Source organism: Panthera uncia, chromosome D1 (genome assembly GCF_023721935.1).
Source record: "Panthera uncia isolate 11264 chromosome D1, Puncia_PCG_1.0, whole genome shotgun sequence".
Taxonomy (NCBI): Eukaryota; Metazoa; Chordata; class Mammalia; order Carnivora; family Felidae; genus Panthera; species Panthera uncia.
Genome location: NC_064808.1, coordinates 11,116,362 through 11,133,904, shown reverse-complemented (window position 1 = coordinate 11,133,904; position 17,543 = coordinate 11,116,362). Strand labels below are relative to the sequence as shown.

Below are 17,543 nucleotides of genomic sequence, written 5' to 3'. Positions count from 1 at the left end.
CAGCTGACTGCTATCCTTGCTGGTACATGCAGACCTTCCTCCCTGACCTTGGACCTGAGAATTTGTTTCCAGCCTGCGATCGTGGCCAGGGAAAACATCTCCTCATGGAAATGATATTGATTGAGTTCCAGGTGAGAACCCCTCAGCAAGGTGTTTTCTTTCTTTCTTTCTTTCTTTCTTTCTTTCTTTCTTTATTTATTTTTTATTTTTTATTTTTTAATATATGAAATTTACTGTCAAATTGGTTTCCATACAACACCCAGTGCTCATCCCAAAAGAAAAAAAAAAAAAAAAGCAAGGTGTTTTCTAGAGCTTCCCTCCTTTGCTCATCACCACACAATTCTGTGAATTATGTAGGAGAGGTGATTTTATCCTTTATTTTACAAATAGGGAGAGAACAAGCGGCTGCTCCAAAAGCGTAGTCAGAACTAAGGGTGGGTTTAGGACTTGGATCATGTTTGTGACTCCATGTTGGGATCTTTCCTCCAATTTTACCTGTCTTAGAAGTCTTGGAATTTTCACTAGTACCTGATAGAGAACATCTCCAGCAGTATATATGCATTATTTCATAGCAAAAAGTCTGATTTCAGACTCACTATTCAGGATTGCCTGTCTCTTCTTTTCCACCAGCGAGGTAAGCTTCTATGTTGCGTGTATTTTTTTTTTTTAGTAAGAAGTATAATTCATGCAAAATCCATGGGGCGCTCTACTTACTATGAGTTATTTGAGCACCAAAATAGATGATTTGAACATTACTTCTAAAGCAGTGAGCTGAGGCTGGGATTTTAGTATCAAAATTTCCATCAATGGGGAGTTTAGTGATATCTATGGAATAACATCAACTCTTTTCTTTAAAAAGATCAGCCAAACAAAAAAGTTAAGTGATGCCCTGATTCAGTAACTTTTAAATTCATCTTATTTACTATCTCTGTCCTGTCACTGGAGGTTAAAAAAAACAGACGACAGTGAAATAACCTCTCTATAAACTACAAAGTGTTATAATTCAATTAACAAGATTAGTACTCCGCTGTAATCTCTCCAGCATTATCTGGTCCTTATTAATATTGCTAGCACATCTACAGAGGCCAATGTAAGGTCACTAAAAGCACAGGCTTTTGACTTGGTCACAGGATCATTTGAATCTTGAATCTTCCTCATTCAAGCTATGTAATTGTAGAGCTTTACATAACCTCTCAAATGGTAAAGGGGGAATAGCAATTACACTGACCTCACAACATCTCAGTGAATTTAAATGAAATGATACATTTTTACACATATATACAAACACATGCATAAATATATGTCCACATGCACGAATAGAAATGTATATGCATATAGCTCTTACTGTTTGTAGAACATGTCCTATTCTGAGATGTTATGATTGTCAAAGCTTGACAGACACAACGACCTCAGGGTCTAGGTTTGGTGAGTGAGGATGTGACAGAATCAGGAGGACATGGTAGAGAGTGATTAGTTGAGGACAGATGTCTTTCTAAAGGCTTCAAATTCAAAGTTAAAAGATTTAAGACACTGTTCCTACACAAGAACATATCACATAAATTAAAAACGTGGAGCGTCCCACCAAAACAGACCTGCAGGCTCAAGGCAGTCAAAAACTGGGACCTTTCAACCCTTGATCTTGGTGATCCAACTATGAGATAATAGTAATGGGAGGAAGAGTGAGTTTAAGAAAAGACACTCTTTTGACTCTTGCTAAAATATGGATTTTAAGAAAGAAATTAAGCAAAAGAATGGTTCATTTGGAATGACTAGAACAGAACTTGAGCTGGCAGAGGACAGACTGAGGAACACTGGAAGGAACAAAATAATCAGTGGACCAAGTGTGTGAGAAAAAGGAAACCAAGGAGAGGCTACAAGGCCTCAGAACTCATCCACACCTGAATCCCTCATATCACCACCCGCCTTTCCCAAACAGAAAGGTTATCATTCCATCCTAGAAATAATACTACAGTAACATTGGTCAGGCCATGCTAAACATCCAACACTTTACCCCTTGTTTATAATGCATTATCTCATTTGGATCACTCAACAATATCTTGGAGTAGGTCTCATTACAATCTGCACTGTGTGTATGGAAGAAATCAGGTCCTGGTACTGAGGTTGGAATCAATGTTTCTTGGGTGGTAAATGATAGGGTTGATAGACACCACTTCCTAGAGCCTCAGCTCTACACCTGACATTGTGCCTTGCCCTCAGAATTGCCTCTTCTGGCTATACATGGCCTAGTGCTCAAGTTACCCCACTACATCCATTATGCTTGTATATCTCGGTTACTTAAGTAGAAAGCCCCGAACACTGAGTTTGGAATAATGAAGTCAATGAGTATGTGTAAATTGAGTTAAGTTCAATTTTACTTAAATTAAGACCAGTGGACTGAAGAACCAGTCGTGGGTGCAAAACTTGGCTTTGGCAGTAATAATTTTGTAAACTTAAATACATGATTTAATCTCTGTGCTTCACAAGTTAAATGGGGGTAATAAAGAACTAGCCAATCCCATAGGGTTGTTGAAAAAAATGAATGAATACACACAAAGTGTCTAGAGTAGTTTCTGTCTAGAGCAACATACAGGTATAAACATTCAATGATCCATGGAACTGAAATGACAGATATATTTGATTTCAGACTTGCCATCTTGATCAAGACATTACTCTTCACATCTCAGTTTACAAATTTACAAAATTTAGAAAGTGAGACTTGATCCATGAAGATCCTTCAGTTTTAGCAATGTGTGACTGTATAGAGAATTCATGCATTACATTTCATTGTCAAGCTCACACTTGAGATCTGAATAATATGAAGAATTACTGCTGTAAAGAAATAATGCACATCTATCTATCATCTATCTACCTACCAATCTATCATTGAGATATCTATCTAGATTATCTATCTATCTATCATCTATCATCTATCTTTCTGTGTATCTATCTTTCTATGTATCTGTTTCAATTTCACTTCACTTGCTTTTTTGTTTATGACTCTCTTCCTTTATTTTCATCACTACAGGGCATATTGTGGTTCCCAAACAACATTATGAAGAACAACACAGAAGGGGCTGAATTCATCCTGCTGGGACTAACCAATGATCCAAAGCTACAGATCCTTCTATTTATCATGTTCACCCTCATTTACCTCATCACGCTGTTTGGAAACATGGGGATGATTGTTTTGATTCTCTTAGACTCTCATCTCCACACTCCCATGTACTTTTTCCTCAGTAACCTGTCTCTGGTGGACTTTGGTTACTCTACAGCTGTCACTCCCAAAGTTATGGCTGGGCTCCTTATGGGAGACAAAGTCATCTCCTACAATGCATGTGCTGCCCAGATGTTCTTTTTTGCAGCCTTTGCCACTGTGGAGAGTTACCTGTTGGCTTCAATGGCCTATGACCGCTATGCAGCAGTGTGCAAACCCCTCCATTACACCACCACCATGACGACAAGGGTGTGTGCATGTCTGGCGATAGGTTCCTACATCTATGGTTTCTTGAATGCCTCCATCCACATTCGGGACACGTTCAGTCTCTCATTTTGCAAGTCCAATCTGATCCATCACTTTTTCTGTGATGTTCCAGCTGTCATGGCTCTATCTTGCTCTGATAGACATGTCAGTGAACTGATTCTTATTGTGGTAGCAAGCTTCAACATCTTTTTTGCTGTCTTCGTTATCTTGATTTCCTACCTGCTCATATTTATCACCATCCTGAAGATGCACTCAACTCAGGGTTATCAGAAGGCTTTATCCACGTGCACTTCCCACCTCACTACAGTCTCCATCTTCTATGGGACAGCCATCTTTATGTACGCCCAGCCCACCTCCAGCCATTCCATGGACTCAGACAAAATCGCATCCGTGTTCTACACTATGGTTATTCCCATGCTGAACCCCCTGGTCTATAGCTTAAGAAACAAGGAAGTTAAAACCGCTTTCAAGAAGGTGGGTGAGAAGGCAAAACTGTCTCTAGGCTTTCTACTAAAGTCGTAGCATGCACAATGATCTGTGTAAATCCTCTCAGATTTCCAACATGCAGTTAGCCACATTTTAATGCCCCCCACTCCACCTAAATTACTGAGGCAATACGATCTCTTGTTCAAAAGTCTATCATCTGGAAAAAGAAGTATATGTCCAAATACATGATATCCAAATGAGGATGGCCAATGGGAATCTTAAAAATTTGGGGGCCCTGCTTGTAGTAAAACTTATTAATTATATGTTCATTATTTTCCTTACCATATAACAATGCATCTCTATATGTAAACCATGGCACACAAAAATCCATGAATAGAAGCATATGGAAGAATCCCATATGTGCAGATGCACACAGGAGTGGGGAATTAGTTAAAGGAGTTAAATGTAGTGTGGCTAGCTTTTAATAGAAAAGTTAAAATAGTCAATTTAAATATTAGAATATGAATTTATGTCTGACGTTATTTATTTCTGTAGTTGAAATTTTTTCAAGAGTCCAAAATGGGGATTAAGAGTACACTTACCTTGATAAGCACTGAGAAATGTATAAAATTGTCAAATCATTACATTGTACACTTGAAACTAATATAACACTGTATGTTAATTATACTTGAATAAGAAGAAAAATGACTGAAGGTGGCAAAACAAAGGTCCCAAATGAAGTAAGACATGACATAAATTTTGAAATAAAAATATATACGTTTGTGGCACATTTTATTCAGAGCTACATGCATACAATATTTTAAAGGAATCAATACTTCTGTCTTTAGTGTTTGTTAGAAACAGATTTGTCACAGGGCAATTTTCAAAAGCAAAAAGACCAGAAAAAGAAAAGTCGGTCTGTATATTACAAGAGATTTTTCCAATTTTTCTGTTTATCTCTTCTTATGTTTTGTAAAACAATAAAGGCACTGAGTAAGGATAATGTTATCTATCTTCCTGCTGAAAATACTACGAGATGGCTAATGACACTCAGGCAGGGATACTTTAGTTTCAGATGAGCTACGTCATGTCTTGCCCCTCTCCTAGACCCTGCCTCCTCTCCCCTCACACTGAGTTCCCTGCTGTTCCTGGACAATCCAACCTCCCTCCTGCCTCAGGGCCTTTGTACTTGCTATACTTGCTGATGTTCAAAAAGCTTCCTCACTTCCCTCAGGTCTTTGTTTAAATATTAGCATATCACAGCCCTCCCACCTCCTATGGACACTGTTCTCAACTTGCTCTATTCTTCATAGTCCTGATCAGTACTCAACAATTTCTTTTTTTTTTTTGAAATATATGAAATTTATTGCCAAATTGGTTTCCATACAACAATTTCTATTTATTTGTTTGTTAGTTTGTTTACTTGTTTACTGGTCCAGCTAGGACACACACCACACAAGACAGCGAATCTTCTTTATTAACAACGTTATCCCCAATACTTAAATTGTTCATAATAATTTCTCAATAAACATTTGTTAAATTAATGAATAAATTAATTAAGCTTTGAGCCCAGAAGTCAATATATTTGAGCCGCTGATAATTATAGATAATAATTCATTATGTAATTCTTTTTTAAATATAATTTATTGTCAAGTTGGCTAAAATACAGTGTATACAGTGTGCTCTTGGTTTTGGAGGGTAGATTCCCATGATATATCACTTACATACAACACCCAGTGCTCATTCCAAGCGCCCTCAGTGTCCATCATCCTTTTTCCCCTTTCCTCCTCCCACCCCATCAACCCTCAGTTTATTCTCTGTATTTAAGAGTCTCTTATAGTTTGCCTCACTCCCTCTCTGTTTGTAACTATTTTTTTCCCTTTCCCTTCCCTCATGGTCTTCTGTTAAGTTTCTCAAGTTCCACATATGAGTGAAAACATATGTTATCTGTCTTTCTCTGACTTATTTCACTTAGCATAATACCTTCCAGTTCCATCCACGTTGCTACAAATGGCCAGATTTCATTCTTTCTCATTGCCAAGTAGTATTCCATTGTATATACGTCCCACATCTTCTTTATCCATTCATCAGTTGATGGACGTTTAGGCTCTTTCCATAATTTGGCTATTGTTGAAAGTGCTGCTATAAACATTGGTGTACAAGTGCCTCTATGAATCAGCACTCCTATGTCTTTTGGATAATTTCTTAGTTGTACAATTGCTGGGTCATAGGGTAGTTCTATTTTTAATTTTTTGAGGAACCTCCACACTGTTTTCCAGAGGGCTGAACCAGTTTGCATTTCCACCAGCAGTGCAAGAGGGTTCCCATTTCTCCACACCCTTGCCAGCATCTGTTGTTTACTGAATTGTTAATTTAAGCTTGGTAATACATTATGTAATTCTTTAAAAAAGAATTTGAGAGCATTTTAGGATATGTGCTTGCTTTTTTTTTTTCTATATTCTCTCACTCACTATTTGCATTTCACTCTTTTGCACAAATAACCTTTTGAAAACCACATTATCAAGTAGATCATATAAAACTATTTTAATTCTTTTTTATTAGGAATTTCTCATTAAATGAAAATGCATGAAATAAATTGTTTTTAATAAATTATAATAACACATAATAATATGAGTCTGCAAAGTTTCCTAACTGTTCAATTTGCAAAATTTCTTCATAAATAATGATTATTCAATCAACCCCAATGATTCTAAACATCCATAGAAAATGTAAGCATGACAATATTTTACAATTAACATAACCTACCTCAATATGCTAATATAATCTATGGTCAGTGCATATTTTATTTGAATTAGAAGTGAGCTGAATTTTATAACAAAGCCTTCCAAAGGAATTTTTACCCATCTTCCTTTCCCATCTCTATAATTTTAAAAGCATCCAACTTCTCAAGATTTGCAAAACGGTGCATAAATGTCCTAAGAGGGATATGTTGACATTAGTGGGGTCTGTGCGGGGCAACACAAGTATCTGCTCTGAAGTCTATGAAAATAGTTTCTCTTCTGGAACCATTTCTTTAAAAAAAATTTTTTTAAACATTTATTTAATTTTGAGAGACAGAGACAGAGTATGAGCAGGGGAGGGGCAGAGAGAGAGGGAGACAAAGAATTTCAAGCAGGCTGCAGGCTCTGAGCTGTCAGCACAGAGCCCCACGCGGGGCCCCAACTCACAAATCGCGAGATCATGACCTGAGCCGAAGTCGGACGCTCAACCGACTGAGCCACCCAGGTGCCCCATCGGAACCATTTCTTAATAATTACTTTAAATATATCTGAAATTTGAAAACGATTTTAGATTTTCAAAATATTAGCTGGGGTATTATATAATACATGTCCTTTATACCTCTCACCCAGTTTCCCCTGTTGTTAACATCTTATTTTATCATAATACATTAGTCAAAACTAAGAAACCAACATTGATACAGTTCTGTTATCTAAACTTAAAAAATTCATTGAGATTATTATTTTTCAACTCATGTCATTTTGCTCTTACAGATTCAGAATACAGCACTGAATATATTGTCCCATTTCCTTAATCTCCTTTGATTGGTGACAGTGTCTCAGTCCTTCTTGGATTTTCACGACCTTAACAGCTCAGAAGTAGAAGGTCTTCCAATTTTTGTTTTTTAGAAGGTTTTCCAATCGGTGTTTGTCTGATTTTTTCGTGTGTGTGGTCAGGATTATAGGTTTTCAGAAAAATAAGAATTGCCATTGTCATCACACCTTATCAGGGGACACATATTACCGTGACTTGTCACTGGGGATAGTAACCTTAATCACCAAAACAAGATATGTTTTCCAGGTTCTTCAGTATAATGCTATCGTTTTCCACCAGCAAATTCTATACTTTAGAATCATGTCACTAAGTTCAGGCCACAATCAATGTGGATTGTCCACCTCTTAGGGGAAGTCTCAACATGTAATTTAGAATTTTTCTACAGGAAAAAAAAATTTTTTTTTGTTTATTATTTACATCTATGTGGAGTTACATATACTTGCTTTGTGCTTTGGGGTACAATTTGTACTTTATTATTTATTTTATTGTTCAGATCGCTCCATCTTTGGTCATTGAGGGCACTTCCAGTTTTACTCTTGGTTCCTTGTGAGATGCTCAATCTTTCTGTTTTCTGAACTCCTCCTTACTTTCTGGAACTGTAAGGCACTCTGGGCTCCTGTTGTGCTATTCTGGTCCCAACCCAGTCATCAGCCCTTTCTCCAAAGAGCCCAGTTCACTCTCCATTGGAACTCAAATGACCCCAAACCCTCCAGCCTTCTTTCCTATAACTGGTAAATGAAATAACAGGAGGCTGAGGACCTTCCTAAATGGTTTTTGAAGCATCTGTGAGTAGAGACTGTGTGCACATAACTTCTCTTTTAGTCTCTCAGTTCCTGTTCCAAGTCCTTGCCTTTGTCTCACTTGTTCCTCACTTCAAGCACCACACCACTTCTTGTGCCTCCTCTCTCCCTGTCTCTACACTGTTTTTCCCAGGGTGACATAAACCACCCACTCTCCTTAATTCTTCCAGAGAACAAAATACACAGTAACCTGGTACTCAGACAAAATGGACAGGAAGTGAAGCCCAGAATGATGAATTGATGCAAAGTAAGAATTTGATATAACTTATCCTCAGGTTCATGAAGCATCATCTACTGTCAAACATCTCTTCCCAGCCAGCTCTCTCCTAAAACCCTCTGTTCCCACCATGTTGTTAGGTTCCACCCATCTTCTCTCTTCTCAAAGTTTAAAGTCTCAAGACCCTGTCTTTCTAGATGCTCTGGGAAAAGACAACATGCATTTCCTCCATCATTCAGGTTGGGAAAATACTTAGAAACTATGTAAAGCAAAGAATAATCATGGAATAGATCGTTGAGTAAACATTTATGAGATTTGTAACCCCACCATCCCACCAAAACCACTCAAAGTCATCCACCAACTTCATATCACTATGACATATTGCCAGTTCTAAGTGTTGATATTGCTTGACCTACCAACAGCTTTGACACAGCCGTTCCCTCTTGATGCTTTTCTCACCACTAGGTTCCCAGGACACCTTCACTGGCTCCTCATCTTGGTGATATTTTATTAAGAAAGTTCCAGATGCCAGTCCTTGAAAACATTTAGCTTCTCTCTACCTACATTCTCTTACCTATGTTCTCATTCTCATGTTGAAAACTCTAAATTTATACGATTCCAGTCCTAAACCTTCCCTGTGGTATCTGAGAGGCATCTCAAGTCTTGTATGCCCCAAGTGAAATTCATGCCCTCTTCTCACCCAAACTTCTTGCTTTCATGCCTGTCACACCTCACATAGTAGTCCTTCTAGTGCTTAGGTAGCTAGGTTACCATTTTCCTCCCACTCCACATCCAGTACACCATCATATCATGTCATCTCATTATTTTAAACATAATAAAAACAACCCGACCAGCTTAGATCAATATAAAATACCTTATATGATTTGGAAGAAACAAAAAAAGCCATCAAACAAATAAAATATTAATTTCATAGACTTATTTTAAATTATGAAAAAAGTAAGAGTCGATAAGAGATAAAAAGCTATCTTAGATGATGTGGTCAAGAAAAGGGCTCTTAATAAAGCAATGTGAGGTCTAGGAAAAGACCTTACACTAAGGGCAAACACGAGCCAGAGACCCAATTTTGGAGACAAGGCTAGCCATTCAGATTCAGGTACAAGTTGTGTGGTGGGATGCTGGTTTTCCTCAAAAAACTTTCTTTTCTTCTTCAAAAGTATGGGAATTTCAGCTAAGTACATTAACTTTCAGCTAAAGATTAAATTTTGAAGTTAGCTTTCCAGGTCATTTTTGTGGCCTTATGACTGAATTCTTGTCAATGGAATGTACTCAGAAGTATTGCATACAGCTACTATATCACTTTCTTGAAAAGAAATTGTTTTTCCTTCAATCCATCTCTTCCTCTTTTCCTGCAGATAGAATAGTTATGATGAGGAAAGACTTTCAATATTCTGGGAGATGGTAGATAGAGACTATGTGGACTGAACCTGGCCCCAGAATGAACAAGACACGTCATGTCCAGATAATTCATATATATCCTGCTGGATTCGCATCCACTAGTTGAGAATAAGTTGCTCTTGTATTTAAGCCACTGTAGTTTGGCTTTCTTTGTTACAGTACTTTAGCCTAATTTCTAATTGTGGTAGGTTAACTCTGGGCACAAATCCTTTGCAGCTGTTTTCTTCAAGAGGTGGAGTCTTTCTTCATGCTTGCATTGGGGCCAACCTTTTGATACCACTAATTAGTATATGATAGAGGATAGTGTGTTAAGAGTCTGTGTTTTGAGAACCATTCTGTTTTATTTTTACAATGAGAATATTATGTAAGAAAGCTGGTCCATCCTCTGGAGGATGAAAGAAAGGTCCATCCTTCTGTGGAGAAGAGGTAGGGCATAACCAGAATCAACAGTTAGAAACGTGAGTAAGGCCATCTTGAACCTTTCAGCCCAGCTGACTGTGCAGAAGACGTGAATGAGCCTGTGTGGAAGCAGCAAAGGAACTGCCCTGCCAACCACAGAACTATGAGAAATAATAAACTGTTGTTTTAAGTCACTAGGCATTGTGATATTTTGCTACACAACAATAGAGAACTGGTTATCTATTCAGTTTTATAATCTCTCTAATTAATCTATGGGCTGAACGGAATCTTCATCTTCTTAGTGGATTTCCTGAAAGCATTATTCACCTCTTTATTCCTTAGACTGTAGACAGTAGGGCTCAACATGAGGACTCTAATTACATAGAACACAGGTGCCATTTGGTCATTGTCTGTAGAATCACTAGAACTGGGTTGTAAGTACACGAACGTGACAGTTCCACAGAAGAGGGTGACTGCAGTGAGGTGTGAGGCACAGGTGGAGAAGGCTTTCTTCTGTCCGTCAGCTGAGCGCATCCTCAGGAGGGCAATGAATATGAACAGATAGGAGGTCAAGATTACTATCAGGGCAAAACAAACTTAGAAATCTACTAAGATAAAAAGCACGATCTCATTTATGTAGTCCTCACAACAGGAAGGAACCTAGATTGGGGAGATATCACAGAAAAAGTGATGGACCACATTGGAATGGCAGAAGAGGCAGAAGGTGAATCCAGGGTGGGTGACCCCAGGCATAGCAGCCTACTGCCATTTGAGCACACAAGCTGGTGGTCACAGCGGTGGTATAATGTAAGGGCTTACGTACCGCTGCAGGCCGATCGTAAGCCAAGACCGCTAGCAAGAAACAGTCTACACTGGCAAAAGCCACACAGAAGAACACATGAGCAACACAGTCACCAGAGGAGTTGACTTTATCCTCTGTGAGAAAGCCAGCCTTGGTAGTAACAGTTAGGAAGTAAACGGGGTCCACCAGAGAGAGGTTACATACAAACAAAAAGCTGAAACAGGGCCATAAATCCAGAGAACACACCGGTGGTTGCCTGCGGGGACACATGGGGGGGAAGGGCAAAGTGAGCAAAGGGGAAATGGGAGATACAGACTTCCACTTAGGAAATGAATAAACCAGGAGAAGGAAGCTACAACGTAGGGAATACAGTCAGTGGTATTGTAAACAGTGTTACAAGGGTGGCGTGGTGATGGATGGGAGCTAGAGTTGTGGCAGAGCATAATGTCAAATCACAGTCAAATCACAATATTGTAGGTCTGAAACCAGTGTATCATTGGGTACCACCTATGCTTCAATAAAAAATAAAACGAGTGTTTCTTCATTGAAAGAAAAAAGGTTAGGTAAAGGTTTAGATCATGTCTCTTGTTTGTTTTTGTTTTGAGTAGTTATTTAAATTCCAGTTAGTTCACCTACAGTGTGATATTAGTTTCAGGAGTAGAATTTAGTGATTCGTCACTTGTATAGAACATCCAGGGCTCATCCCAACACGTGCCCTCCTTAATACCCATCACCCATTCAGCCCATCCCTCACCCACCTCCCTCCGGCAGCCCCCGGTTGTTCTCTATCATTAAGAATCTGTTTTATGGTTTGTGTCTCTCTTTTTTTTCCCCTATGTTCATATATTTTGTTTCTTAAGTTCCACATATAAATGAAATCATATGGTATTTGTCTTTCTCTGACTTATTTTGCTTAGCCTAATACGTTCTAGCTCCATCCACATCATTGAAAATGGCAAGATTTCATTCTTTTTGACGCGGCTGAGTAATGTCCTATTGTATATATGTGCCACATCTTCTTTATCCATTCACCAGTCAATGGACATTTGGGCTCTTTTCATAATTTGGCTATTGTTGATAAGGCTGCTGTAAACATTGGTGTGCCTGTGGCCCTTCGAGTCCATATTTGTGTAATCTTTGGGTAAATGGCTAGTAGTACAATTGCTGAATCATAAGGTAGTTCTATTTTTTAACTTTTTGAGGAAACTCCCTACTGTTTTGCAGAGCGGCTGCGCCAGTTTGCCTCCCACCAACAGTGTAAGAGGGTTTCCCTTTCTCTGCATCCTCTCTAACACCTGTTGTTTTCTGTGTCGTCACTTTTAGCCATTCTGACAGGTGTGAGGTGGTAGCTCATTGTGGTTTTGACTTGCGTTTCCCAGATGAAAAGTGATGTTGAACATCTTTTCTTGTGTCTGTTGGCCATCTATGGGTCTTCTTTGGAAAAATGCCTACTCATAGATCGTCTTTATTCATAATCACCAAACACTAGAACCAACACAGATGTACCTCAGTTGAAGAGAGGGATAAACAATCGGTAATGACCATACAGTTAAATACTACTCTACAGTAAAAAATATTGCCCTTTGTCACAGGTAGCAACAGAGATGGGTCTCAAATGCTAAGTGAAAGATTATAGACTCAAAGAGTACATAGTTTAGAATTACAGTTAGGATACTCTTGCCAAGGCAAATTTATTTAGACAAAACAGTTTATAGGTTGCCTGGGACAGTGGGTAGGAGAATGGGTTTACCAAAAGCAGTTCCCATGAATTTCTTTAGGTGCTAGTGCTCACTTGTCGTAAATTTGACAGAATCTTACAACTACCCACTGGGATTATGGATATTATTGCATGAAAAATAATACATAATTATAAACTGACAAAAATAATAAGGACTAACAAGTAATACAAAAATATGTGTGTTCAGTGAAAATTACCAGCATGGCCCCCACAGGCAGTTTAATTACTTCTGTCCTGGGAAAGTGGGATGAGGTGCCAGAAATGTTCTCCCAGGGGAAATTCCCAGAAGTCCCTGTGTCTCTATAATTCTTTCCATGTCCCCATGCATTAGCCAATGAAATCCCAAGATGACTCCATATGACATCATTGTAGAGGCACCAGTCTGCATGCTGAACCCATTTGGTGATCATTTATTCATGTGAATGTTAAACTTGCTAGTGCACAGAAGTCTTATCGTGGAATTCTCTGTCAGCCTGCAACCACATTCAGGGGAAACACCCCAAGAGAAAAATCACATCAATTGACTTTAAAAATGATAATTTCTTACTCAGATGCTTTACAGACACTCCCTGCTTGTTATTTACAGACATAAGTCTGAATTATGTCAGAGGGAATCATATCATCTTTATTTTACAAATAAGGAGAAAGTCAGTGATTTTTCTAAGGACACAGAAGGAATGCATGGTAGGTTCAGAAATTAACCACGTTAATGTTCCTTCCTCCATTTTTCCCTGCCTCGGAGACCTTGGAGCCTTATGACCATGTCCTGAGAGAGCTCCTGTAGTAGGATTTATGCATTATTCTACGGCTGAGATTCTGATTCAGACCCACTACGCAACATTGGCTCTTCCTGCTCACGGTAAGCATCCATATTCCGTAAACATTTTTAATGAGAAGTGTAATCCATGCAAAGCAGTAGGGCAGCTCTGCTTATTTCGAGTTATTTGAGAACAGAAATCGATCTTTTCAATGTTTTTCCAAACTACGGAGGTGAGACTGGCATATACATGTCAAAATTTCCTTCAGAAGGGAGTTTATTGATACTTAAGGAACATCGTTCTGCTTTGCTAAAGATATGAACGAAAGAGCCACAGATGATTCTCTGATCGAGTGGTGATTTCATCCTGGTCACTCAATGCTGGCCTCTCATTGGACACAAACAAGCAAGAGCAAGAGTGAAATAACCTTTAAACTACAAAATCCCTCATATGAATTAACAAGATCCCCTATAATTTCCCTATAACTTTTCCCTATAATTTCAAGCTTATCGTCAGCAGTACAACCACAGATGTTGACAGCGAATGGCTAAAAGCAGAGCCTTTTGATTACACAGAAAGTGGATTTAACTCTTGAATCTTGACTCTTTCCCATGCTAGCTGTGTATTTTAGAGCATCACGTAACTTCTCAAATCCTCACGCTCCACAATGGTGAAGGAGGCATAATAATACTAGCTCCTGTATGCACACACATTTGACATATAAAGCCTTTATTATTGCTTATAGAATGTAGTACAGGCTCCAAGTAGGTACGTGTGTTAAGGTTGGCAAACAATGTCCACATGACACAGGCTTGTACAGGGAAATTGCCAAAGTTTAGAAGGAAGATGTTAATAGTTAGCAGAGGAGAGACGCCCTTTCAAGGCTTCAAAGTCAAGTGAACAGATTTACAGTACTGTTCTTATGGAAGAAAAGATTCAAATGAAATATTTTACAACGTGGTACTTGCCACCAAAACAGAGCTGCAGGTTGAAGAGAGACCACAAACAAGGAACCACTAACCCTTGATCTCTGATTCTGCTATGAGATGGCAGGCATGAGAGACGGAGTGACAGCCACAGGGACTCTCATCCAAGGTACTGTATGGATCTCAAGGAAGAGATGAGGCACGAGAAGGTTCGCATGGAACTGTTGGGGCAGCCAATCACATGGATGAAGGAAAGACAGACAGAAACCCTGGAGATCGCAGAAAATCTTCGAGGCCCTCATGTGTGAGAAAAGGCAAATTGAAGAGACTTCTTACATCATGCACGCCTGATTTTACTGTATTTTTAGGCATTACCTCATTTAATTCTAAGGATTAATGCTCCTAATTCTTATAATGTGGTCTCATTATTGTCTTGTTTGTTTGCAGGTGGAAATAGGAGGCTCAGGTAAGTTGGGATTCGTGAGTCAGTAAGTGTTACAAGGGCTGATATGCACCTCATCCTAGAGCCCAAGGTCCATGCGATTCTGTGCCTTCCCCTCAGGTTGCCTCTGCTGGCTGTCCTGGCCCTTCGGGCTGCAGGTAGACCACCTCATGCACTATGCATGTGTCTCTTGATACTTCACTGGGGAACCTCAAACAATGCATTTGGATGAATGGAGACAATGAGCAATTGCACTGAGTTCAATTCAACTTGATTTAAACATGATTTAGACTATCACCTCAAGAATAGTGTGGGTTCAAAAGTTGGCTGGGGTCCAAAGCACGGCTTGTCAATTAATACTCATTTTAAATATAAAAAGTTACTCAACCTCTGTGCATCATAATTTACTTTCTTTCCACTTGTTTTAAGATTTTTTAAAAAATAGTCTCTACACCCAGGGGCTCAAACTTACTGCCCTGAGAGAAAGAGTCACAGGCTCTACTGACTGAGCCAGCCAGACACCCCTCTGTGTATCATAAGTCAAATGCAAGGAATAACAAATAAAACTCATAATGTTCTTGAGAAGATGTAACGAATACACAGAACTCTTGTACTTACAATGGCGTTATGTCCCAATTGCTGATATGCCAATAAACCCAGTGCACATTGAAAATATCATAAGATGAAAATTCACTGGGGCTCCTGGAAGGCTCGGTTGTAAGACCATGAGATTCCTGATCTCGGGATTGTGAGTTCCCATGTTGGGTGTGGAGATGACTTAAATAGATAAAACTAAAAAGATGGGATCACACAACACTTAGTCCTTTAAAAAAAAGAGAGAAAATTCATTTACTACATATGACCCACTGAGCATTATAGCTTAGCCTTTTCTACCTTAAACATGTTCCTGGCACTTACATTACTGCACCGATGGGCAAAAATGATCTCACACAAAGCCTATTTAATAATGAAGCATTGAATATCTCTTGTAATTTATTGAATACAGTACTGAAAGTGAAACACGGAATGCCTGTGTCGGTACAGGATGGTTGGAAATGCATCAGTTGTTGACCCTCATGATTGCCTGGCCGACCTGGAGCTTGGCTCACTGCCCCTACTCTGCGCCAGGAGAGAAGATTGTACCAGGTATCGCTAACCTGGAAAAATAACCATCTGAAGTATGGTTTCTATCGCACGTGTGTCACTGTTGCACCATCGTAAAGTGGAAGAATCATTAAATCGAATCATCGTAGGTTGGGGACCGTCTGTACCTCTACAGGGTCTGCAGCAGTTCCTGGTGGGTGAGTCATGGGCAAGTACCTGCTTTCACTAGGCTTGGGGGAAGTGAACGGCCAGACATTCCTTCTGGACGAGCCATCTTGATCAAGTTATTTAATTCTCTACGTCTCAGTTTACAGATTTCTAAAACTTCAGAATTGAAGAGATGCTCCATACTTCAGATTCAACAGTTTGCAAATCTACACATCATTAATGCGCTGACTTTTGTTGTCAAGCTAATTTTTTTTTATCTGGAGAAACTTGATATACAAGCTACTGCTCTAATGAAATAACACATACTGTATGTATACACTTTTCAATATAAGTCTCTTGGTTTATCACCCATTTCTTCCTTCTCATTGCCATAGCGTTTGTGGTTCTCAACACTGATGGATAACAGGACAGAAGTGACTCAGTTCATCTTGCTGGGACTAACCAGTGATCCAGAACTGCAGGTTCCCCTCTTTATCGTGTTCACCCTCATCTACCTCATCACTCTGGTTGGAAACCTGGGGATAATAGCGTTGATTCTGTTGGACTCTCGTCTCCACACTCCCATGTACTTTTTCCTCAGTAACCTGTCTCTGGTGGACCTTTGTTACTCTACAGCTGTCACTCCCAAGGTCATGGCTGGATTACTTATAAGAGACAAGGTCATCTCCTACAATGCATGTGCTGCTCAGATGTTCTTTTTTGCAGCCTTTGCCACTGTGGAGAGTTACCTGTTGGCTTCAATGGCCTATGACCGCTATGCAGCGGTGTGCAGACCCCTCCATGACACCACCACCATGACAATAGGTGTGTGTGCATGTCTGGCCATAGGTTCCTACACCTGTGGTTTCCTGAATGCCTCTATCCACACTGGAGACACGTTCAGTCTCTCCTTTTGTATGTCCAATGTGATTCATCATTTTTTCTGTGATGTTCCTGCAGTCATGGTTCTTTCTTGCTCTGATAGACGTGTCAGTGAGCTGGTTCTTGTTTATGTAGTGAGCTTCAACAGCTTTTTTGCTCTCATGGTCATCTTGATTTCCTACATATTCATATTTATCACCATCCTAAAGATGCACTCATCTACAGGATATCAGAAGGCTTTATCTACCTGTGCTTCTCACCTCTCTGCAGTCTCCATCTTCTATGGGACACTCATTTTTATGTACTTACAGCCCAGTTCCAGCCATTCCATGGACACAGACAAAATGGCATCTGTGTTCTACACCATGGTCATCCCCATGCTGAACCCTGTGGTCTATAGCCTGAGGAACAAAGAGGTTAAGAGTGCACTCA

General features: G+C 39.3%; 2 protein-coding genes and 1 pseudogene across 2 annotated transcripts in view; 2 read left to right on the top strand and 1 right to left on the bottom strand.

The window, feature by feature from the left end:
* Positions 1 to 3,052: 3,052 nt before the first annotated feature.
* LOC125911288 (olfactory receptor 5B2-like) lies at positions 3,053 to 4,003 on the top strand. The gene has a single exon (XM_049615109.1). It carries the CDS (start codon positions 3,053 to 3,055, stop codon positions 4,001 to 4,003), a length of 951 nt encoding a protein of 316 aa, XP_049471066.1.
* Positions 4,004 to 10,582: 6,579 nt separating this feature from the next.
* Positions 10,583 to 11,384, bottom strand: LOC125911286 (olfactory receptor 5B3-like; annotated as a pseudogene).
* A 5,244-nt stretch (positions 11,385 to 16,628) lies between these two features.
* LOC125933338 (olfactory receptor 5B3-like) overlaps positions 16,629 to 17,543 on the top strand; it is a 1,403-nt gene continuing 488 nt past the window's right edge. The window contains exon 1 of the mRNA XM_049646317.1: positions 16,629 to 17,527. Within this exon, the coding sequence (XP_049502274.1) occupies positions 16,646 to 17,527 (882 nt within the window). The 5' untranslated portion in view covers positions 16,629 to 16,645. The remainder of the gene's footprint in view (positions 17,528 to 17,543) is intronic.

What these genes read in the sequence shown, in the direction of transcription:
- LOC125911288 (XM_049615109.1), top strand. Translation starts at nt 3,053, where the DNA reads ATGAAGAACAACACAGAAGGGGCTGAATTCATCCTGCTGGGACTAACC.